Source organism: Kogia breviceps, chromosome 19 (genome assembly GCF_026419965.1).
Source record: "Kogia breviceps isolate mKogBre1 chromosome 19, mKogBre1 haplotype 1, whole genome shotgun sequence".
Classification (NCBI taxonomy): Eukaryota; Metazoa; Chordata; class Mammalia; order Artiodactyla; family Physeteridae; genus Kogia; species Kogia breviceps.
Window position 1 is genome coordinate 47,609,890 of NC_081328.1, and position 24,002 is coordinate 47,633,891.

At 47.4% G+C, this 24,002-nt stretch overlaps 2 protein-coding genes across 2 annotated transcripts in view; one reads left to right on the forward strand and one right to left on the reverse strand.

Moving 5' to 3' along the window:
- The window catches only part of CARD14 (caspase recruitment domain family member 14), an 11,388-nt gene extending 10,060 nt beyond the window's left edge, over window positions 1-1,328 (reverse strand). The window contains 2 exon segments of the mRNA XM_067020476.1: window positions 472-518; window positions 1,109-1,328. Coding sequence (XP_066876577.1) covers window positions 472-518; window positions 1,109-1,322 — 261 coding nt within the window. The 5' untranslated portion in view covers window positions 1,323-1,328.
- Window positions 1-22,955, forward strand: part of EIF4A3 (eukaryotic translation initiation factor 4A3) — a 23,533-nt gene extending 578 nt beyond the window's left edge. The window contains exons 2-14 of the mRNA XM_059048346.2: window positions 4,552-4,620; window positions 10,244-10,548; window positions 12,579-12,651; window positions 13,265-13,331; window positions 14,031-14,093; window positions 14,924-15,056; window positions 15,256-15,336; window positions 16,901-17,042; window positions 17,509-17,647; window positions 18,972-19,087; window positions 22,210-22,317; window positions 22,418-22,545; window positions 22,731-22,955. Coding sequence (XP_058904329.1) covers window positions 10,380-10,548; window positions 12,579-12,651; window positions 13,265-13,331; window positions 14,031-14,093; window positions 14,924-15,056; window positions 15,256-15,336; window positions 16,901-17,042; window positions 17,509-17,647; window positions 18,972-19,087; window positions 22,210-22,317; window positions 22,418-22,545; window positions 22,731-22,747 — 1,236 coding nt within the window. The 5' untranslated portion in view covers window positions 4,552-4,620; window positions 10,244-10,379 and the 3' untranslated portion in view covers window positions 22,748-22,955. The remainder of the gene's footprint in view (window positions 1-4,551; window positions 4,621-10,243; window positions 10,549-12,578; window positions 12,652-13,264; window positions 13,332-14,030; window positions 14,094-14,923; window positions 15,057-15,255; window positions 15,337-16,900; window positions 17,043-17,508; window positions 17,648-18,971; window positions 19,088-22,209; window positions 22,318-22,417; window positions 22,546-22,730) is intronic.
- Window positions 22,956-24,002: the final 1,047 nt, after the last annotated feature.

Here is a 24,002-nt window from a genome sequence, read left to right on the forward strand (position 1 = left end):
TAGCAACTAAAGAAATCCCTGGCTCTCACCCTGGGGCCCCTATGCACTTGAAATCACTCTGTGTTTTAATCACTTGTTTGCCTGACATGTTTTCTCCCCACCCCACAAAGTAGATGTGACCTCTAGTCTTTGACTGTGAGTTGGTGCCCAATCTAGTTTTGACAAAGGAATCAACCAACAGGCCCATGCATTTGTTAGGCAAAGCTGGTTTTAAGCTCAGTGTGGATTAAAGAATCTGCTTCCTCTCCCAGGCAGCCCGGCCCCTAAACACGGCCCAGAAGGGTCACCAGAGGCAGGAAGCTTCAAGGATGGTGTGTGGACGGATTTAGCCTTATTACTGCACATCAGGCAGGAAAAAAAGGCCAGGTCAGCAATCAAAATGGAGAACATGCATTTCAGCTCCAAGTGTGCTTGGCTAGGAAACAAAGTACAGGAAGCTGAAAGCCTCTGAGGGTAGCATAGCACCTCCACCATTTCGGCAGCTTCAGGCTGCTCCTTCAGCAAAGCCACTAGCAGAGCTTCCAGGAGGGGGAACACCAACGGGTGGGTCATTCCGTCCTCATGCTCACTTTTATGAGTGATGGCACAGTTCAGGCCATGGGGCGGCAGTGCCAGGCGGCGGCCTGCCCCACACCCCATGAACGTCTATTGAAGGACTAGTTCAAAAGATAGATATTGATTGATTGAAAGGGATTGGAGAGGAGAGGCGGAGGGCTTGCATAATTCCAGGGCTTTGGCGTCTCTAACTTCTCTGCATCCTACCATTCCCGGCTCCCTCGTGCCTGCATGTGCAGGACGGCAGAATATTTTGCAGGCAGAAACGTTGCCCTGCTCCCACAACCTTAAGCTAATCCCATCATTTATAATCAGCCTCATCTATTCCAAACAACAGGGCAGCAGCAAACCTGCTAAGATTTTTGAATATGTGTGCAACAGCTATCAATTCTGCTAACATTTGGGGGCTGGAAAAGAGCAGGAAGGAGGGATGTGAGAAGGAGCCGTGAAGATGAGTCACTAGGTTTCATCTCACCCAGGTCTTAGCCACACCTCAATAGAACCACTTGTCAGAAATCCCACAGTCTGGAGGCCATAGGCCAAGGTCAAGGACACTCCCCGCTGGCCACCAGGGAAGGAAGCTGAACCTCGGAGGCACCAGGACCCACCAGGCTGAAGGTCAGGGAGCGGAGCCTCTCCTTCTCCTCCTTCAGGCGGCTCAGCTCCTCATCTCCAGGCTCCAGCTCATTCGTCATCTTCAGGGACCGCTCTCGAAATTCCCGCTCAGAGGAAGAAGACATCATCTCTCGCTGCAGCTCTTGCTTCATCAGATACAGCTGCCAGGATGGAGATCAAGGGGGAGAATGTAACTGCTGTTTCTCCACTAGACCAGGAGCCAACTGTGGTTCTCAACCTTTCTCCTTAAGGATGATGCTATTCATACTCAAAGAGGTTCCTCTCCGGAGATTTCAAAATCCATTAAAGGATTTTACCTATTGAATAGTTCCAGTCCCTGCGGGACGGGAAAGGCATTTTAGCTTTATTTTATAGCTGAGGTGTAGGTGTTAAATCACTGGGCTGGGGGCCCCAGGGACAGAACAAGGAGCCCTGGCCACCAGCTCTTGGATCTGACAGCCAGGAATGAATGTCCAGTAAGCTTCCTCCAGCATGGCCCTGCTTCTCTGCCTTTCCATATTCTGCTAAACACGTCAGATGAAGGGAAATTGGATTCATGAAAATCAGTAAGTAAAAAAGAGGAAAGTCAAGTCAAATAGAGCAGAGATGCCTGGGAATACAGGACCTGGTCTATTCAGACGCACTTGAACTCTGTGTGCTAGTATGAGCCACCTCCCATCCAGTGGGCTGCATGTCCAGGGCTATGAGCTCTGTAAATGACCTCGCCAGGTCCTGCTGGCCTTGGTCCTGCTGGGTAGTGGTCCAAGAGAAACTTGCACCTCGAGCTGATGGGCCTGGCCTCTCCCCATCTCGGGTGTGGTGTCCCTGGGAAGAGGGCTTTATATGCTGAATTGTGTCCCCTTAAAAGATATGCTGAAGTCCTCACCCCCAGTACCTGTGAATGTGACTTTATTTGGAAATAGGATCATTGCAGATGTGATCAAGATAAGGTCATTAGGGTGGGGCCTTGAATCTCATATGACTAGTGACCTTATAAGAAGAGAAGAGGCCCAGGGAAAGACACACAGGGAGAAGCCGTGTGATAACCGAGTCAGAGATCGGAGCGATGTTCATAGAAGCCAAGGGACGCCAAGGATTGCCAGCAACACCCAAGGCTCGGAGAAAGGCATGGAACAGATTCTCCCCTACACCTTCAGAGGGAGACTGCACCTGCTGGCACCTGGATTTTGGATTTCTAGCTTTCAGAACTTAGGGCAAATAAATTTCTGTTGTGGCAATGTATTATGTCAGCCCTGGGAAACTAATACATAGGGTCAAAGGGGATTTGGAAACTTGCCCAAGTCCTGGAGTGCCCACCCACATCCAAGCTGTCAACCACACACTTGAATGGAAGGCTGTCAAGCTCCTGGTATCTCTACCCAGTAGATGTTTGCATCACTGGGGTGTGGCCCTCCAAATCAGGATGACCTTCCACCTTGCATCAGGACCAGCTATACAATCCACAGAACCCAGTACAAAGTGAAAATATGGGTCCCTTGTTTAAAAAGTATTCAGAATTTCTAGACAGTGACAGCAGAGCATTAAACCAAGTGTGGGGACCTGGGGACAGGTTACACCTATGAAGTGGGCCCTGCTTTGCATGATCAAGTGGTCTCCTGGCCCCCACTATGTAATTTATGCCTAAATCCCTGTCTTGACCAAGTGATTCTTTTGTGATGATCATTGCCCTTCTGTGAGGTTCTCTTTTAAATACCCCTGGGGGAATAAACATTCACTCCTGGCACCTAGGTGTGAGTGGGCTTCTCAAGAGGTGGAGGGCCAAATGGGACCCACTTTCTCCATGGCTGCCAGGCTGGTGGCTTGGGGGCCAGGACAGGATTCTAACTGGTCAACCTACATAGCAGAGGATTTTAACTGGTCAACCACCCAAGGACCCAGGACAGAGGATCAACTCCAGGAGCAGCCCTTCCAAACCCTGTCCGGCCCTGCCTGGTGAAGGCCATGGTCTTTGCTTTCTCAGGCCCTGCCTGTCCTTCTGGAAACCGGTGGGGCAGCAATAAGATCTCAGGTGCCCAGTCCCCCCAGTGCATGGCCAAGGAGGCTGGGCCTACCGGCACCTGATGGCCCAGTGCCCCCATCCAAGATACATCCCCTGCCCAGGAGGCCCTGAGTGGAGCTGAGTGCTTTTGCCCTTGGGCAGCTTTGCATTCCCTCCTGGCCTCCTCTGTTCCATCCCTACGCTCTCATCCCAGCATCCTGTTCCCCTCAGCTGGTCCCATGACCCCCAGGAATGCGTTGCCACGTGTGCCGAGGCGTCTAGGGGTTCCCCTTGCGCCTTCTCAGATGACAACCTCGTGAATGCAGCCACTCCTGCCACATCCAGCTCAAAGGTTCTGCGTCAGATTCTACACATAGAACCAGTCCAAATGGGAAAGGTGCTGAATGAAGCAGACTCACAGAGTCTCTCTTCCCCAGTGGCTCGCAAAATGAGCCCAAAAAAATGTAAAAAAAAAAAAGTGGCAGCAGCCACAAAATAGGAACAATGGAAAGATAAACAAGTTTTTCCCCTAAACTTTGAGAAATGTCATAATTCCAGACGAGCTCTGCAATGGGTGGAGGGGTGTCAAGGGGCTCCAGGCCGCCAGGGACAAAACCAGATCTCAATGGAGGCATGTCGATTTTATATAAAGCCTCTACCTTGTCGTGGTTATCATAATCTCTTAACCTTAGTGGGAATTTTTAGGGAAGTAATGGTTCTTAGAGTTGAGAAACACTTATACTGCATTCAACTATTTCATCATAATTTAATTTTAAATGTAAGTAAAGCTAAAATTTTACTTTGGAAACATGTGGATCTCATTTTTATTGAATGATGTTAGTGTATCTATTTCTCTAGCAGTCCCTCAATCCATATACTTATCCATTCATCCATCTAATCTGTCCATCTGTCTATTGTTCAGTGTGTGTGTATGTGTTTGTGTGTGCACTCGAATGTGCGGGAGAGAGACAGAGAGAGAGAGAAACACAAAGAGCTAGAAACAGAGAAACAGAGAAAGAGAGCGGGTGGATTCTGGAATGCTGTTCCCTGATGCTAATACTTGTTATTTTTGGTGGTAGAATTTTAGGAAATCTGTTGCTTTCTTTTTTTCTATTAATTAAACTTTTTACAGTGAGCAAGCATGGGTTCAATAACAACCATAAACTCATTGTTTCAGAAAACAATCAAATTAACTCAGTTGATCAAACGGAGAGGGAAGTCATCACAGATAAGGTGCCCATCAGTCTTGGAGCGCCTGGGATACTTCCTGTCCAAGCATGAGTACTCACTGTGCCCCCTTCTCTTCTCTCACAAGTGACATGGTTTGGGTGACCAACTATCAGAGACCAGTAGAGGCGTCCCCTCTCTTGCTTTTCCCTCAGTCCTGCGAGGAAGAGCCAACCCTCATGTGTGCTGGGCACAGAGATGGTGGGAGCGGACCAGGTTGACAGGTACTGGCTGAAGAGGGGAAATTCTGGAAAAGGCAGGGGCGTTGGGGGAAGAAGACTTGATTGGCCCAGTCCTGCATCAGTGGGGAAGGGAACTGCTTCTGATTCCCAGGATGGGATTTCTTAACCTTCCACTTAATAAAGGAGAGGGGAGCACATTTATAAAACCCTGTGTTCCCCACAAATCTCTCATAAAATATCAACCTTAATATGCATCAAGCCTGAGCCTGAAGATTCAAAAACAGATGGGAAATAAATACACTGGCCCTGAATTGTGAACCTAAATGCCTTCTTTTGACTGGGGTCAATGGCCCTGGATTAGTTGGCTCCAAGGAGACAGTGACCCAAAAACTTGGGCTCCCAGAATATTAACTTTTATTTTTAGTAGATTACACCCTGGCACGCTGTCTGGTATTACATGATATAGCTGCCAAGGGTCTGGGTCGGGGAGCACATCTCCAGCCTGCAGCTCAAACTCTGGGAGCTCCAGATGCCCAGGTCTCCGTGCATGCCCTGACAACCAGGACTGGCTGGAAAGCCTTCCCTGGGCTGGGTCACAGGGGGTGACAGCCTGCCCTGGGAGCGCCTTCTAGTCCGACTGCCACCCCTGCCCCTGCCTACCGTAGCATCACAGGACTCCCAAGGAACACCTGACTGTTCACAGACTCCCACTCCCATCAAAGTGCACTCAGAAAATCAGGGCCAGCTCAAGCGACAAGCTGCCTTACCAGGACAGCTGAAGACAGGTCTCTCTAGGACTCTCTATACCTCAGCCAACTACCCCTGGCTCCTGGGACCTGGAAGCCACACCAGGGTTTGAGTATAAGTGGGCGTAGCTGAGAAGAAGCCATGCTAGTCCCTGCTTCATGCAGTGAAGCAGCTTAAGACAGGTCCCCAAATGGGAATTTAAAATGTGGGAGTTTCTTTGCAACTCAGCCCCAATGTAAATAGGGGTTAGTCCTAACAGTAAAGAAAATTTAGCCCAGAGATCCCTAAGGATATTTTTAACTCTATAAAATGCTCTTTTCACCCTACAGCAATTCTAGAGGGAGTCTTAGATGATAAGAGCCCTGAGCCTCTAAGATGTGGGTCCTCCTATTTGACCCTTTTCCATGTCAACATTCTTCTCAAAGCCCAAGGCGCAGATCTTCACTTGCCTGTGAGGTAGGGAAGAAGGATAAACGTGCACACGTACACATACACACACACACACACACAGAGGCATGCACAGTACTCCAGAATAGGGGGAATGAGTTAGAGGAAGCTTAAGGGAATTAATGACCCACAAATATGGTGAGTGAGGCAGAAGTTCACCAAGCACAAAAGGGGTGCTCCCTTGCACCCCTCAGCTAATATCCAGCACCAGAGTGCCATTGTAAATGTCCAGCTATGCCCTTACCACAGATAGGAGGCAGCTGGCCTTATTCACTTTATATCTGAACTTAGAAACCTTCCTTCCTTTTTTTTTGTCCTGGGCAACGATGAAGAGATAAGAGTACTAAACAGAGCATTCCTTTCACCCAGCATGGCCCATACTGTCTTAAGGTGGTATTTAGCAGCCAGAGAATGTTCAAGTAATTTAACCAAGCAAAATGGGACGAGCTGCTTTCTCCTTTCGTACCCAAACCAGGCACCACCTCCACGCCTTATAAGGAGGAAACCAGCCCCTCTCATTCCCCTTTAGATAGCTCTTGGACCCCATTCTTCGCCTATCCACCCTCCATGGGTATGGTGACCTGCTCTCCTGGGGACAGACTCCGTGTTCTTGCCTTCCTTGTCCTTGAGACGCTATGGCTGACCAGCCACAGTCTTGGCTGAGCAGCCACAGACAAGCAGGTTTGACAGGCACGTCTGTCTGGGCCCTGCCCACAGGAGTTGTGCCTCACTCGAGCCTCCACGCATCAGTGAAACGCCAACATATTCCCACAGCAGGGAGGACGGGTGTGAAGGTTTTTTTTTTTTTTTTTTTTTTTTTTCTGGTACGCGGGCCTCTTACTGTTGTGGCCTCTCCCGTTGTGGAGCACACGCTCTGGACACGCAGGCTCAGCGGCCATGGCTCACGGGCCCAGCTGCTCTGCGGCATGTGGGATCCTCCCGGACCGGGGCACGAACCTGTGTCCCCTGCATCGGCAGGAGGACTCTCAACCACTGCGCCACCAGGGAAGCCCGAAGCGTTTGTTTTGCCTTTGTGAGAACCACAGGAACCTTCCAAAAACTGCCTGTCTATGTGGTCAATCCACAGAAGATGGTGATTGAGAAGATGATGGAAAATCTTGGAGTGGATAGAATCTTCTCTTCTATGTGAACAGTCAGCACATAGATCCTTCAGAAAAGTCCTAGGAAGTTTAGGATAAATTCTGGACCTCTTCTTTGGTTCTCATGAGCAATTCTGGGAAGTATCTAAATAGTTCCAATAGATCCATCTAAAATCAACATTTGATAATTACTATTTAGATTTAAATGAAAGTCGTGGTTCTTCTATGTTAAGATATACCCAGAATGTGATCACTCTCGCCCTTTGCACTGCTGGGATCTGATCAGTGCCTACCCAGACCTCTGCAATGACCTCCTAGCTGCTTTCTCCATGCCCCCCGAGGCAGGTTCTCAACACAGCAGACAGGGCCTCCCTGCTAAAGGATGAGTCAGGTCATATCATTTCCTTTGCTCTACAAATCCTCAAGGACTAACCATGCCCCACAGGTGAGACTCTGATTTCCTGGTACTTGCTGACCCCGTTTGCATTTACCTGCTCCACATTGGGGCCCCCTTGCTAGTCTCTGACTGCTCCAGGCACATGCCAGTCCCAGGGCCTTTGTACTTGCCTCTGCCTGCAATGCTCTTCCCTTCACCTCCTTCAGGACTCCACTCAAGGGCCACCTTCCTAGAGAGGCCTTTCCAGCCATTCTATTTAAAATCGTAGGACTGGGCTTCCCTGGTGGCGCAGTGGTTAAGAATCTGCCTGCCAATGCAGGGGGCACGGGTTCGAGCCCTGGTCCAGAAAGATCCCACATGCCGCGGAGCAACTATGCGGAGCAACGAAGTCTGTGCGCCACAACTACTGAGCCCGCGCTCTAGAGCCTGCGAGCCACAACTATTGAAGCCTGCACGCCTAGAGCAGGTGCTCCGCAACCAAAAAAGCCACCGCAGTGAAAAGCCCTTGAACTGCAACGAAGAGTAGCCCCCGCTCACCGCAACTAGAGAAAGCCCATGCACAGCAGTGAAGACCCAACGGAGCCAAAATAAATTAAATAAATAAATAAATAAATAAAAGGTCTCATTTTAAAAAAATAAAAAATAAAATTGTAGACTTCCCACACGGCTCCCCATCCCCCTTTCCCTATTTCATTTTTCTCTATTGGACACACTGCTCCCCGACATATTATATATTCTAATTATTTATCGGTCTGTTGCCTGCCTCCCCATGACAAGCCTGAAACTTCCAGAGGACAAGGATTCTTGCCTCTCTTGTTTTCTGCTGTATCCCCACCCTGAGAAAAGTGATGCTCCATGCATACTAGTTGGGTGAATCAATAAGCATTGGTTGGGTGCCTGGTTCCCACTGATGCATATACTACTCAAGAAAGAAGGGACAGTCATAGTTCCATGGCCTATATGAGTAGGAAGGACCTTAAGGATTATCCTCCTGACAAAGGAAGGTTCCCAAGGTCACACAGCTGATTGATGGAGGAACAGCAACCAGAACCCGTGTCTTCCTCCTGGTGAGTGAGAGGGATGGGGCTGCGGCCGCTCGGGGCAGAGTAGGTAAGAACACAGGTCCGAGCTCAGATAAGAAAACAAGTTCTTGGACCAGAGCCCCAGCCCTGCTGCACATCAGCTACCCTCTGGGGCAGGTTATTTAAACCCCTAAGCCTCAGCTTTCTTACTTCTCCAGTGGGGCTAATAGTGGCACCTGCTTCATGGTGGGAAAGCACTTCTCTCTGTGCCTGGTGCATAGAAAGTTCTAGATAGTTATAAAAAACTCAAAATGCTGTCCTTCCAGGTAAAAGAGGGGGCCAGAGCCTCACTAAGCCTCTGCTAAGAACAGAAATTCCTAGCTTTATTAGATCAGAGTTGAGAAAGCCCCAGCACCCCAAGGTCCATGAGCTTTCTGAGGGCAAAAACCGTTTCTTAGTCACCACTGGGTCTTCAGGAGCACCCCGACTGACAGTTATTCTGTATGACACGGGACTATAGCTGTGTACACAATTCTAGGGTCAATCAAGCAGCATTTTGGTAACCTGGCTCCGTGGGAAGAGTATGTCCTGGAGAAACTCCCAAGCCCCAGGGGGCACCAGTATAGCACCACCTGGTAAGCACGGCCCCTGGCAGCAATCAATAAAGGATCAAGGCGTGAACGACAGACGGTCATTGTGAACGCCCTGGGCACTCTGTGGAGGGCCTCTGGGTGCTACCTTATCCATAAAATGTAGGGAGTTGGTGGGGGGTTCTGGGTTTGCCTTGGAATCAAGATGCTAACGCCACTTGCGGATGCAGGTGCTACAGGGAAGGCCCTGTAGGAATAAAGTTCAGACTAGCAGCAGAGAGCACCCGGGGACAGGGTTCCAGGCTGAGGTGTGGCTCGCTGGCCTCTGCATGGGAGCACGGACGCCCCCCACACCCACCCTGGCCTGCACCAAAGCGGGGAGTGGGCCAGGGGAAGTCGGGAAGCAGCAATTTCCACAGGAACAGGTGAGTCCGGTCATTCCCTACTGCTTCTCACATTTGAACATTCAGCTGCCTACTTGACAACTCCCCTTGGATACCTAGGCATCTCAAATTTAACCCAGGAAAATCAGATCCTTTTCTTTTCCTTTTTTTTTTTTTAAGAGACAGGGTATTGCTAAGTTGCTCGGGCTGGAGTGCAATGGTTATTGACAGGCGCAGTCCCACTACTCATCAGCATGGGAGTTTTGACCTGCTCCGTTTCTGACCTGGGCCAGTTCACCCCTCCTTAGACAACCTGGTGGTCCCCCGCTCCCGGGGAGGTAACCATATTGATGCTGAACTTAGTGCGGACACTTGATCGGCATAGCGTGCTACAGCCCAGAAATCCTTACTCTCCCAACACACTCGACCCCGGGTAGGGGCTTTTCCATTAGGGGGTTAAAAACCGGCCTGGGGGTGTTAAAGTGAGAGCTGACAAGCAGGAAGTTAAAAATTTCAGACTTTCCAAAAGCAGACGATGTGCAGTAAGGATTTCCATCGGGCGGCAGTGATAACGAGTAGTAATGCGTTTGCCGGCGTCCCCGGCCGGCGACAACGTCGGAACATGCGTACACACGAAGGAATGGGCACCGGTGGGGACCCGCGCCCAGGTTCCCACTAGAAGCAGGGCCGCCTGGAGACCCCGCCGTGAGCAGGGGCGCCCGCCCTGGCACGGTCCGCAGCTCGTCTGCAGGGGCACTAGGTCTACCGTCCCACACTGAGGTTCCGGTAAATAGAAAAGACTACCTCAGCCGGGAGTACCACACCCAGTACTAACGCCTTGGCCCCGCAGCATTCGCACCCTTTGTAGGGGTGGGCGGAGCCCGGTTCGGCGAGATCCCGCGGGAGCCCCTCCCGCGCAAGAGCCGCAGCACCACCCCTTTCCCTGCAGCAGGCGCCCTTTCCCCTTTCACGTGACCAGGAACTCCCCGCCCCGACGCACGCTCGTACGCACGCACGCACGAGCGTGTAGACGTCAGTTCCGGGCAGCGTCGGCGTGGGGCCTTGCTTCCGCTTTCCTCTGAGGCGCGCGCTTAGTTATCAGCCTGCTCGGGATTATGGCGGCTACGGCCACAATGGCGACCTCGGGCTCGGCGCGGAAGCGGCTTCTCAAAGAGGAAGACATGACCAAAGTGGAATTCGAGACGAGTGAGGAGGTGGACGTGACCCCCACGTTCGACACCATGGGCCTGCGGGAGGACCTGCTGCGCGGCATCTACGCCTACGGTCGGTGAGCTCGGCCCGCGGGCTGGGGCGCCCGCGGGGAGGTGAGGGAGGGCCCAGCCGGGGGTGGTTCCCGAGACTGGGAGTGCGGCCGCGCCGGGGCTGGGGGTCGGGACTGAGGCCGAGCCCTGGGGCCCTGACGGGCGACCCCCGCCCCTAGCACTTGTCCCCACCCCCGTCTGTGTCGGCCGGTTCGGGTGTTGTTCTCCCAGCGGGGCGCCGTGCTGGGTCCCGCGAGGGCTGCAGGGTCCTCCATGCACCCCGGAGTCACTTATTCAGCGGATGATTGTCTTGCACCTGACAGGTGCTAGGAACGTGCGCGGCTGTAGGCACTGGCGGCTTAGCAGTGAACCAGGCAGGCCTTAGGGAGCTTGTTATGTTTGGGGGAAGGATTATATAGTTAGTGGTAATGGCTACGAAGAAAATAAAGCGGGATAACGGAATCAAGCGTGATTGGCGGGAGGAGAGAGTTAAAATAGAGCACGTAGGTAAGGGGGCTCCCAGGAGAGGCTGGCATTTGAGCTGAGATTTGAGTTAAGGAACCTGTTATGAGAAGATTATGGTAGAACTGGGCAGCTGGTGTCAGGGCCCTGCAGCCGGGAGCCTTATGCATTCCAGGAACAGAAAGAATCTCCCTGTGCTGGGAGCCTAGGGGCGAGTTTTGGGGGGCGGGGGCGCAGATCTTGAAAAGCTTGGTGCGAGGTGATAGAATTTGAATTTTATTTCTAAGTGCAGTGGGAGGCCATTGGAGGGTTTTAAGCAGGGAAATGATGGGATCAAATTTACAGTCACAGAGATGGTCCTGGGTGTCTGGATATGGGGGAAGGTGAGGCAGGAGAGGAAACAGGGAGATGTTAGGAGGCTTTTGCTCCAGTCTAGGGGAGTGATGATGGTATTGTGGTGGAGATGGAGTACTAACTGGGTTTGCTGATGGGTTGAATGTGAACAGGAGACGAAAGTCCTGGATGTTTGAGTAACTGGGCAGGTGATGATGCCCTCTCCTCAGGCGGGGAGCACTCGAGGGAGCTCTTTTGGAATGAGGAGAGCTTCAGGGACCTGTAAACCATTCAGTAGGAGATGTCAAGGAGGCAGTTGGGAAGAGGTCGGGTTGGGGATGTAGACGGGTGTGATCAGCATCTGTGCTTAATGCCTGGGACTGGGATGGACATCTTTTTTATCCAACAGTCCTTGATGTCATGACAGTCTAGCACAGAGAAGGTACGGAGGGAATGGGAGGTGAAGAACCATTGCAGCTGGCCCTCGTAGTGTGGCCGACAGCCCTGCCTGCCTCTTGGCACCCGGGATGTCCCTGCCCTAAAACACTGTTTTTAGTTTCCCATCTACCTGCTGGATCATCCTGAGGGGTTTAAATCATCTGTTATATTTGCTTTTGTGTTAGATAGGAAATTGTACTACATTTTAAAAGACTGCCATAAATTAATTAAAGTACATTATTTGTATGTAAAGTTTTGTTTGTTTACTTGGACACTAGAGGGGTGGTGTTGTAGTTCATGTAACTGCATCAAGGCAGGAGGAGTAGATGAAATGGGGTTGTAGGTGATAACACAACCTGCAGACTTACTGCTGGTGGGGAGTGGTGACTACAGCACTGATGGGTTTATATTCCTTTTTTTAGCTTAAAAAGTAATTAAAAAAAAACTCCATTACTGCAGGTTATTGTAATATAGTCAAACAATACACAAGTAATTGGAGTAAAATATGAGCCTCCCTCACCCCATCCTCCAGGAGTAACCACCAACATTTTTTTTAACCTAACTGGGGTGTCTATATTTTGCAACAGTGTTCCTTAGAGATTGTGTCTTTATAAATAAGATGGTATGTTAGTATAAAAATCCACTTAAGCCTACTTCATTCAGCAGCTGTTTCTTGAGAGCTTATTATGTTGGACATTGGGTTAGGAGGGGGTGGGGGATTGTAAAAAGATAACATCCTCGGCACAAAGAGTTCCAGTGTATGGTTGCAAGTATGCTGTCCTCGTGGTTAGAGCTCACTTTTTCTGTTTTAATTTACAGGTTTTGAAAAACCATCAGCAATCCAGCAGCGAGCTATTAAGCAGATAATTAAAGGGAGAGATGTCATTGCACAGTAAGTCTGCTCATGCAGAGGGGTAATCAGGTGCTAGTTAGTACAGCAGTGTGTAGTTCAGTGCTTCTTCATTCAGATGCCGTTACCAGCTCTTGCCTTGACTTCAGCTCTGGGCTGTTTGTTTTTAGTTTTGCATCCTCCACTCTAGAAAGCTTTCTTTTTTTTTTTAAAGCCAGCTTTACTTAATCTATTATTCGGTGTATGGAATTGTATATAATACTCTTTTAATAGCATTATTCCCTATTTGCATAATTTTTAAAGACTCATTTACAAAAAAAAAAAGTCTGAAATCGTAGAAAAGAATTATATAAAGGGGAATCTTTTTTTGCCACCTATAACACCCATTCTATAGATTCTGCAGCTCTATCACCCCCTGATGCAAAGGCCACATTTACTGTCCTTATCACCCGTGATTTAAAAGTTGTGACATTATGCCTGAGTCCCACCACCTTGCAGTTAAGATATTGTTCAGGGGGTGGGGGGGAATCGACTTGGAAGAAGCTGCCCAGTGCTCCTCTCCTCAGAGCACTGCTGGGGCGGGGGTTACATGAATGGGAGCAGTGGCATGTAGCCCATCACTCTAAATCCCATTTATCTGTGTTTTCTTTACTAGATCTCAGTCTGGTACAGGCAAAACAGCCACCTTTAGTATTTCTGTCCTCCAGTGTTTGGATATTCAGGTAATCTTAAACTTCTCTTTAATCCTAGGAAATACTTCCTTTACCTTCTGTAACTACAGTGTTCAAGAAGTACAGTTCTTAAATATCTCTAGTTGTACTGATTAAACACATTTTAAAGAGAATCTTAAGTGCACACTAATATCTAAGCTAATACCCTGTCATAAATTCTTTTTTATTTAAACTGAGAGTCTTTTTAAAAATTTTTATTGAAATTTAGTTGATTTACAATGCTATGTTAGTTTCAGGTGTATAGCGAAGTGATTTATATATATATATATATATATATATAGAGAGAGAGAGAGAGAGAGAGAGAGAGAGAGAGAGTTCGTTCCCTGTGCTATACAGTAGGTCCTTTTTGGTTATATCTTTTTTTACATAGTAGTGTGTATATTTTAATCGCAAACTCCTAATTTATCCCTCCCTCCACCCTTTCCCCTTTGGTAACCATAAGTTTGTTTTCTATGTCTGTAAACTGGGAGATTTTTTTAACTAGTGGAAATTCTTGTCTGTAAACAAGAATCCTGACCAGTATACCCATTATTACTGGGTATGCAAATTAGGTAACATTCAGGTTCGCTTACCTGAAATCAGATGTGTGGTTAACTTGAGATAATATTCAAAATAGATCTGAGTCTGAATTAGTGCAGTCTACCTTGAAGATACTGAGATTCTCTGTTTTCCAACAAATTATTTTACCAGGTTCGTGAAACCCAAGCTTTAATCTTGGCTCCAACGAGAGAGTTAGCTGTACAGATCCAGAAGGTAAGACAGTTAAAGATGGCACTGTCATATCTGCAAGTACAGTTGACCCTAAACAACATGGGTTTGAACTGTATGGATCCATTTATATGCAGGTTTTAAAAAATGAATATGTACTACAACACTACATGATGTGAAGTTGGTTGGATCCAAGGTTAGGGAGGGCTGATTGTAAAGTCTGTGTGGATATCTGACTAAGCTGGGGTTGAGGGGTATCTGCAGTCAGTAGGTAGGCCGGCATACCTGACCTCCCTCCCTAACCCCCACGCTGTTCAACTGATTGACTTAATCTAATCCGGTTTTTGTGTTCTGTCAGGTTTTTTTTTCCCTGATTCCTAACATTTTGTGATCAATCACATATTATATGAGTTGCTGGTTTGTATGAAGTCATTTTTAGTCTAGCTTGTGTGATTCCAATAGTTTTTTGCAATCTTAGAATTGTAATTTTCTTCCAAAAAAATTAAAAATAATTGTAAAAAATAATTGTAACTATTTTGTTTTTATAGTATAAACATTTTGGAAGTGTATCTATTAAGATGTTAATAGCATCTGTGGGTGGATAGGATTATGAATTTTATATATTATTTTTCTGTAAATACATACTGCTTTTGTAATGAGAAAACAGTAAAACTGACTTCACTCTGGCACAGAAAAGAGTGGAAGGAGGAGACTTGGGCTCTCTAGTTTTATGATAGAAATAATGGCATAAACAATACCTGGTGGTCATCTTAAACTAGAATAGAAACAGTCTTCATTTTGAGGGAACTCAGATGTTTCAGACTTCATAGCGGTCTTGGGGCAGACCTTGAACATGAATCTGTGTTTTAATTCAGGGCCTGCTTGCTTTGGGTGACTACATGAACGTCCAGTGCCATGCCTGCATTGGGGGCACCAACGTTGGGGAGGACATCAGGAAACTGGATTATGGACAGCATGTTGTCGCTGGCACACCTGGGCGCGTCTTTGGTAATTTCTTTTGTCTATAAGAAGTGCTTAAACAATAGAGGACCATTTTCAATTTGATATGCTACTTGGTGGATTTTTGCATTTGAGTAACTTGTAAGAAGTGGAGGGAAGGTCCCTGAAATGCTGTGAAAACTGGTTGAAGTGGCTGGCTCTTTACTTATAGCCTGAGGTCTACTTATTTCGAAATCTGATTTTATAGATATGATTCGTCGCAGAAGTTTGAGGACACGTGCTATCAAGATGTTGGTTTTGGATGAGGCTGATGAAATGTTGAATAAAGGTATGAGTAACAAAAGAATTCATTTTCTATTGATGTAAAATTGTTAAATTTTCACAGTGTAAAATTGAAATGTGGAGCTAATGAACTCAATATAGGTAGTATGTTCTTTGTGGAAAACAGTTATGCCCTGGGTGCACTTAGGAACATAAAACTCTGATTTTTTTATGGCAGTGGTTTGTAAGACTGATGACAGCCAGAACAACAGCATTTCAGCCAAATTGATGGGGTACTGCTTGTTGTGTGGTGGGTGAGCACAGATGGCTGAGGCGTGGAGCTGGGATGTGGTGCAGAGATGCCTGGTGGTGGGGAAGGGGTGGAACAGATAGCTGAATAAATCTTGTTTCATGGTAGTAGGGTATTTTGTGGGGTGGATGTTCCATAATTTATTTCACTAGTTTTTTATTGGTTGTCTAGGTTGTTTTTACTCTTTTATTGGTTATTTTTCAAGATAAATTTCTAGAATTGGGCTCTTAGCACAGCAGCTGGGAAATGCATAACAACAGCTGTCACCTTGGTTCAGTAACAGCTGCGGGCAGTACCTCACAGTGTCTTCACGCCTCCCCTCCCTGCACACCCCCCTCCAGTCTTATTTCCATACCAGGGGGTCGGGTGGGTCGTCCCCTTAGACATTGGGGTCGCCTGGCATGAAGGGAATATTTTGCTTCTCAGGAGTCACCAGTAACTCATGGGGTTCTTCCCAAGCGTTTTCCTGTTCCCTGGTTCTTGAGCAGTTCTCTCAGGAACCTAGAGTCTGATGCCACCCCTTGGAGCAGCCCTCCACCCCCCTTCTGTCTTGGGCCCCTTACCTGGAGGACCTGCTCTTTAGCTAAGTTAAAGGTACAGTTACTGCAAAGTGAGGTCTCCAGAACCAGTGGCATCTATGTCAGCTGGGAATGTGTCGGAAATGTAGCTTCTGGCCCCCTGATCTCTACAGTCAGAACCTCGCAGCCACCTGTCCCCTTCTCGCACGCTGGCCTCCTAACCCGTCCTGCAGAGATGGTGGTGTGGGGACCCGAGGGCCAGGTCCTGCTTACCATCGGGTTTTATTCAGCCTGTACTGTATGAAATAATGTAAACTAGTTGCATTATTTAACTGGGAGGTTTTTAAATTAAGGTATAATTGACATGTAACATTTTCAGGTGTACAACATGGGTCAGTATCTGTGGGAGATTTTTTTTGGTGAAAATCTAGATCTCTGGATTTATTTAAAATGTGGCAGATCTAGCCACAGTGGATGCATACCCTCACAGGGCAGCAGCAGCTGGAACTGAGATGTGAAACTACCTGCAGGGGTCTGAGGTTGTGGGCTCAGGGCTCAGGTTTCTGTTGCTTTTACCTGTTGGCATCCAGGACTCTTGGGTGGGGCTCTGATCCCAAGAGCACACCAGGGAGAGGAGAGGGGATGCGAGAATGTGGTCCAGCTCTGTAAGAAGATTCCATGTGAGATCTTGCACCTTACAGTCACAGTGCTGCGTCCAGTTAAATGTGAACAGTTGATGTGCAACTTCTGTTTCAAAGTGTGCAGCCTTTAAAATTCCCCGTGTGTCTCATTGCTCATCCCAGGTTTCAAAGAACAGATCTATGATGTGTACAGGTACTTGCCCCCAGCCACTCAGGTGGTGCTCATCAGTGCCACGCTGCCCCATGAGATCCTGGAGATGACCAACAAGTTCATGACCGACCCTATCCGCATTTTGGTGAAACGGTGAGGATGCCCTACTTCTCAGGTGGGACTAAAACACAGCATAGTTGTACTTGGGTTTTAAAACATGTAAGTTCTTTTTAATTTTCTCTTTTGAAAAGCCAGCTTTTATACAGTCTCCTTTGATCCAGTAATTCCAAATTTAAAAATTTGCTGATAGTATTTACTTATTGATGGAATTATTTACCACTGGCATTAAAATGTGTATACTATTGAACAGCCGAACATTTTGTTTAGAACCATATACAAGGTGTGGTTAAAGGTTCATACTGATCCAGGGCTTGGGCCCGTGCGGTGGGTGGAAGTGGCGACTCCTAGGAGGATGTGGCTGGTGGGAGGGGCGGGGGTTTAACGCCCAGGCTCCTGGGCCGCTGGGGGTTGGGCCCGTGCCTGGAAAAGCCCTTGGCCTGCGCTCGTCCTCCAGTTTTGGTTGGAAGGATGAGTTGACAGGATTGTGTTTGTCCTCCAGTGATGAACTGACTCTAGAAGGCATCAAGCAGTTTTTTGTGGCTGTGGAGAGAGAAGAGTGGAAGTTCGACACTCTGTGTGACCTCTATGATACGCTGACCATCACTCAGGCTGTTATCTTCTGTAACACCAAGAGGAAGGTGCGTGGCCATCCTGGCTCTTTTAAGTCTTTGTGGCGAAAACCAAAGATCTGTTTTCATAGGACTTAGGTCAGGTATCTTCTGTTGAGGACCAGAATTACGTGCTTTAGGCTCTGGCTACGTGGTCTCAGGCAGCCACTGGGCTCTGCCCTTTAGCTCAAAGTCATCCTGGACGATGAGCGGACAAGCGGGTGTATCCAGGGAATGTGTGAAAGGTGTTGATCTGGTCCCTTGATTGAAGGCTCCGGGTCATTGGTTCTGGTGGGGCCCGGACATGCGTTCTTTGAGCTCCCAGGTGATGCTGATGTGCCGGCAGAGCTGAGAACCCTGGCAGCTCTCCTTGGAATAGGAAGAAGATTTGGACCACATTCCAAAAAATATTCGAACTTAAATTTCAAATGAGAATAGTGACATATTGTCTTTTAAGAGAATTTTTGCCTCAGTATTTGCTGGGCAAAGTTAAGTTTTCATTCATTCATTCATTTATATATATGTGTGTGTGTATGTATGTATTTATGTATGTATGTGTTTATGTATGTATGTATGTATTTATTTTATTTATGGCTGTGTTGGGTCTTCGTTTCTGTGCGAGGGCTTTCTCCAGTTGCGGCGAGTGGGGGCCACTCACTGTTGTGACTTCTCCCGTTGCAGAGCACAGGCTCCAGACGCGGAGGCTCAGTAGCTGTGGCTCACTTGGCTTAGTTGCTCCACGGCATGTGGGATCCTCCCAGACCAGAGCTTGAACCCGTGTCCCCTGCATTGGCAGGCAGACTCTTAACCACTGCGCCACCAGGGAAGCTCCAAAATTAAGTTTTCTACACAGCCAGTGAGGATTAGCCTGAGTTTTGTTTATATATATATATATATTTTTTTTTGGCTGTGCTGGGTCTTTGTTGTAGCACGTGGACTTTCTCTAGTTGTGTCGAGCAGGGGCTACTCTTCATTGTGGTGTGCAGGCTTCTCATTGTGATGACTTCTCGTTGCGGAGCAAGGGCTCTAAGTACGTGGACTTAAGTAGTTGCAGCACACAGGCTCAGGAGTTGTGGCTCGCAGGCTCTAGAGTGCAGGCTCAGTAGTTGTTGTGGCGCACGGGCTTCGTTGCTCCGCGACATGTGGGATCTTCCCAGACCAGGGCTCGAACCCGTGTCCCCCGCATTGGCAGGCAGGTTCTTAACCACTGCGCCACTATGGAAGTCCCTAGCCTGAGTTTTAAGAGCACTTGTTTATGAATATTTGAATTGGTTCTGCAGGTAATTGACATGAAATCCTGTATACAGTCTCTGGTTTGTGAGCTTATGGCAGCATCTGTTGATTCCATCTGTAGGTTGACTGGCTGACGGAGAAGATGAGGGAAGCCAACTTCACTGTGTCATCCATGCACGGGGACATGCCCCAGAAGGAGCGCGAGTCCATCATGAAGGAGTTCCGGTCGGGCGCCAGGTGGGTTGGCTGAGCTCTCTGCTGTGGTCCTGGTGCTGGTGCTGTGGGCCAGCATTTATGGGGTGTTAGGCTGAGTTTCCCTCCCCACAGCTGAGCTTGGGCAGGTCACCAACTTGCTGGTGAGCAGGGCAGCCACTGCTGGTGTGATAGGTTAGGCTGAGATGAGAACTAGCCTTAACTACGTAGGTCGGTTGCCTTATTTAGAAGTGTATTTTTCTGTTTCCAAATAAATGGAGATTTTCCATTTATCTTTTTGTATTGGTTTTAGCTTAATCCCACTGTGGCCAGAGAACCTGCTTTGTGTGATTTCATCCCCTCAGTGTGTATTGAGACTTGCTTTGTGGCCCAGCACAGGGTCGTTTTACAAACGTTCTCTGTGCTTGGACAAGATGGTTGCTGTGTGGTGTTGGATTTTAGTTGCTAGCTGTATTTCTCAAACCTGCATCCTTACCCTTTTTCCCTTAAGTCTTGTTTCATCAGTGTTGAGAGTGCTGGTTTTCTTCTTGGGGGTTCTGTCCGTTCTTGCGTTATGGGTCCAGAGACCTGAGTGTACAAGTTCAGAATTACTAGATTTCTGGAGGATTTAGGTTTTGCTGTGGAAGTGTCTGCTCTTCTCTACTAGGGCTTTTGTCCTGAATCCTGCTCTGTCTGACCAGCAGCACTGGCTCTGAATGCTTGGTATCTCATAGATGGGTTTTATTTTTCCTTTTCTTTAAATCTAATGATAATTGCTGTCTTTTTAAAAAAATTTATTTTATTTATTTTTGGCTGCGTTGGGTCTTCATTGCTGCGCGGGGGCTTTCTCTAGTTGCGGTAAGCAGGGGCTACTCTTTGTTGCGGTGCACGGGCTTCTCATTGTGGTGTCTTCTCTTGTTGTGGAGTACGGGCTCTAGGCATGTGGGCTTCAGTAGTTGTGGCACGTGGGCTCAGTAGTTGTGGCTCATGGGCTCTAGAGTGCAGGCTCTAGAGCGCAGGCTCAGTAGTTGTGGTGCACAGGCTTAGTTGCTCCGTGGCATGTGGGATCTTCCTTGACCAGAGCTCGAACTTGTGTCCCCTGCATTGGCAGGTGGATTCTTAACCACTATGCCACAAGGGAAGTCCATAATTGTCTTTTAACTGGAACATTTAGTCCGGTTTCATTTAATGTAAATACTGATATATTTGGTTTTAAATTGACCATAAGTATATCTTACTTGTCATTTCTCTTCTGTGGTTTTTTCTTTCTTTAGTTTGGATTTGTTGTTGTTGTTGTTGTTATTCCTTTTCCGCACTTTTTATTTTGGAAAATGTTTATTTCTTTATGTTATTTAGTGGTCACCTTGAAGAGTCGTCAGCAGCTGTGGTTGCTTGGTACTTTTACCATCTTCTCTGAGAGCACAGAGAACTTGAAACCCTGACTTCAGTGACCGCCCCCCCGACTTCTGTCACTGTTGTCATGTGTTTTAATTTATATATATTTCAACCTCAACTAGAAATTTTTGCTTTATATAATGAAACTTACATAATTCATATAATGAATGCTACATATTGACCATACTTGTTACTCTTCTGTCTTTCCTTTATCTCTGAGCTAACATCAGGGATGCATTTCTTTTTTTTAAATATACACATATATATATACATATTTGTTTATTTATTTTGGCTGCACCAGGTCTTAATTGCGGCACGTGGGATCTTTAGTTGCGGCATGCATGCGGGATCTAGTTCCCCGACCAGGGATCAAACCAGGGCCCCCTGCATTGAGAGTGCAGTCTTACCCACTAGACCATCAGGGAAGTCCCAGGGATGCATTTCCTTGTGCTTGAAGAATGTCTTTCTGTATTTAGTTTGGGTTTGCTGGTAACAAAATGTCTGTTTTAGTTTCTTTGGAAATGTCTGCTTCATCTTGAAACACCGCCTTCTGATGTGTTGAAGGAGGCAGTCCAAGCAGGATCAGTCCCAGAAGTCCTGTGGACACCAAACTCTGCAGACATTCTAATCCCTTATATGAAGTGGCCTAGTGCAGTCAGCCCTCTGCATTTGGTGTTTCTTGGTTGTGTCGGTCCTGTGGGGATGTCACCTGCTGCTGCTCATGTAAAACAGTTTCTTCTCTGCAGGCTGCTTCTTAGGTCTGTTTTGTGTTTTGTTTCTGTGGTTTCACGCTGATGGGTCCACATGTGATTTAGTCTTATTGCTTCCGTTTGGCACTTCTGTGACTCTTGGCCTTACCCCTCTGTTGGTGCTTTGGCCCCATTCTTTCCTCTTGCTCTAGGGCTCCAGTTATATGTGATTACCTGGCAGTATTATTTTCTTCTGTTCTGCTGTGCCTACAGACTTTGAATGCTTCTAGACCAGTGATGTCCAATAGAAATATAATTTAAGTAAACATATGTCATTTAACCCAGTATATCATATCATTTCAACATGTAATCAATATTAAAAATATTAATGAGGTTTTTTGCATTTTTTTTGTACTAAGTGTTCAAATCCAGTGTGAATTTTACACTGTAAGACAATCTCATTTCAGACCAGCCACTCCGGTGCTTGGTGGGCTGGTGGCCTCAGCATTGGATAGTGTGGGTCTGTGGTGTGGCAGATTCTGTCCTGTGTGAAGGACAGAGAGGTGTGAGTTGCATTTCTAATTTGAAGATACTGTAAACACTGTACCAAAATCAGTGAGGCCGCTGTACTTGAGTTTTTGCTAGACAAAAGTAAAATGTCCTGCCCAATTATTGGTATGGGACTGGCTCTAAACAAATTAAATGTAGTAGTGTAAAAGATAGCCAGGGGCTTCCCTGGTGGCGCAGTGGTTGAGAGTCCGCCTGCCGATGCAGGGGACACGGGTTCATGCCCTGGTCCGGGAAGATCCCACGTGCCACTGAGCGGCTGGGCGTGCGGAACCTGTGCTCCGCAACGGGAGAGGCTGCAGCAGTGAGAGGCCCGCGTACCGCAAAAAAAAAAAAAAAAAAAAAGCTTTTTTTTTTTTTTTTTTATCAGCACACAAGACCTAAGTAATGAAATATACCAAATGCACCTTCTGAACGGGGCTTTCTGGTGCTGTCCCTTGTGCGGGGCCCTGATGTGTTCGCCGGTCTGACCCTTTTATGCTAAGGTGATTGTCTCAAATGCCTTTCTTTGTGCAGCCGAGTGCTCATTTCTACAGACGTCTGGGCCCGGGGGCTGGATGTGCCCCAGGTGTCCCTCATCATTAATTACGACCTGCCCAACAACAGAGAGCTGTACATACATAGGTAGGCAGCACAAGCTTTTCTGTGGTTTCACTCTTGTTGATGGATTTACTGAAACCTTTTTTGCTATGTTTACTGAAGTGATTTTGCTTTATTGTTGAAGAATTGGGCGATCAGGTCGATATGGCCGAAAGGGCGTGGCCATTAATTTTGTGAAGAATGATGATATCCGAATCCTCAGAGACATTGAGCAGTACTACTCCACTCAGATTGACGAGATGCCCATGAACGGTAAGACAGTAAATCCGTATTTGTGATTGTTTTAGAGAGAGCTTCCTGGTTCCTGGTTTGGGGCACTTGAGGTTTTATTCCGCTTTTTTTTCTTTTGTTTTGAGAAGTCTTTTGTGAGCCTTTAGTTAAATTTACAAATTTTCACTTTGTTTGTATTATTCCTTCTTGTTTATCTTTTCTTTCAGTTGCTGATCTGATTTGAACAATCTGCTTGCTGGAGCCTGTTCACCTATTTTGTAACAATTTGGAAATATTTAGGGGCAGTTTCTATTTAATGGGGTTTATGTGAACTCTCTTCTCAAAGCCCCCCAGGACAAACTTTGGAGATTCTGCCACCTTTTCTTACCCACATGTAAATAATGCATTGCTTTAAGTCTTTTTCATTAAACATTTAAAACTTTTCCCATAAACTCTAATTTGTATTTTTCTAATTTTTGTTTGCCCCCAGCTTTTCTAGTAACCTGCTGTCTGTATGATCTTGGGCAGTCATTTCGCTCTTTTTTGATCTTTAAGATGGAGAAATGGAAGTGGTAAGCTGCCTGGCCTCTCCACACTTACCCAGATTGGTACCCAATCCCATTTCTTATGGACGGCAGGTGGCGGAGTTGAGACCACAAATACTTTCCTCTGGGTTGGCCTGGGTCTGTGTGCCCAGATGCAGAGGGGCAGGATGGTGCCCTGGGCAGATAACCAGGAGGAAGGATTCAGCAGCCAGGCTTCCTCTGGACTAATGAGCCCACCGGTCACAGCTAAGGAGGGGTTGTGCACAGGGCACCATCGGTGATTCAGGGAGCGGCAAGCAGGAAACAAGCCAGAAGGTAAGACACCTGAGAAACTTAACCTAATTGAGATGCTGTCAAGTAAGGTAACAAAGAAATGCAAACATCCACGGAAATGTGTATCCTTGGGGGTGATTCAGAAGTGTTATGTTTTCATAACCATTAACCCTGAGTGTTGGTGAAGGTGTGGGGTGCATGATGGTGGCGTCAGTAGGTACAGACTTTTTGGAAAGCAGCCTGGCTCTTGGGCAGTAGGAGCAATTAAAATACTTCCCTTTGAGGGCATCCTTCTGCGTAGGCAGTAGTCTGGAGTGCAGACTGCACAGGTGAGCTCACCAGTGTCCTTCAGCACCAGGAAAGGAGTGTGCATCACTGCGGGCTCAGGGAGGGAAGCAATGGGACATTGGCACTGATGCACGTGGGTGGAGGTTCTTGGGCAGGTGCTTGGGGCCACTAGCGTCACAGGTCAGGTGGGTTCAGCTCTAACCCATGGTGGCTAAGTCTTGAAACAAGGGGCTGGTGTGTCAGGTTAGAAATGTTCACAGTATTATTCATAATAGCCCAAAAGTGGAAATAACCCAAGTGCCCATCGACTGAAAGATACGGTAAGTACACATGAATATTGCAATAGGAAAGAATGAAGTGCTGACACATTGCAATATGGATGAACCTTGAAAA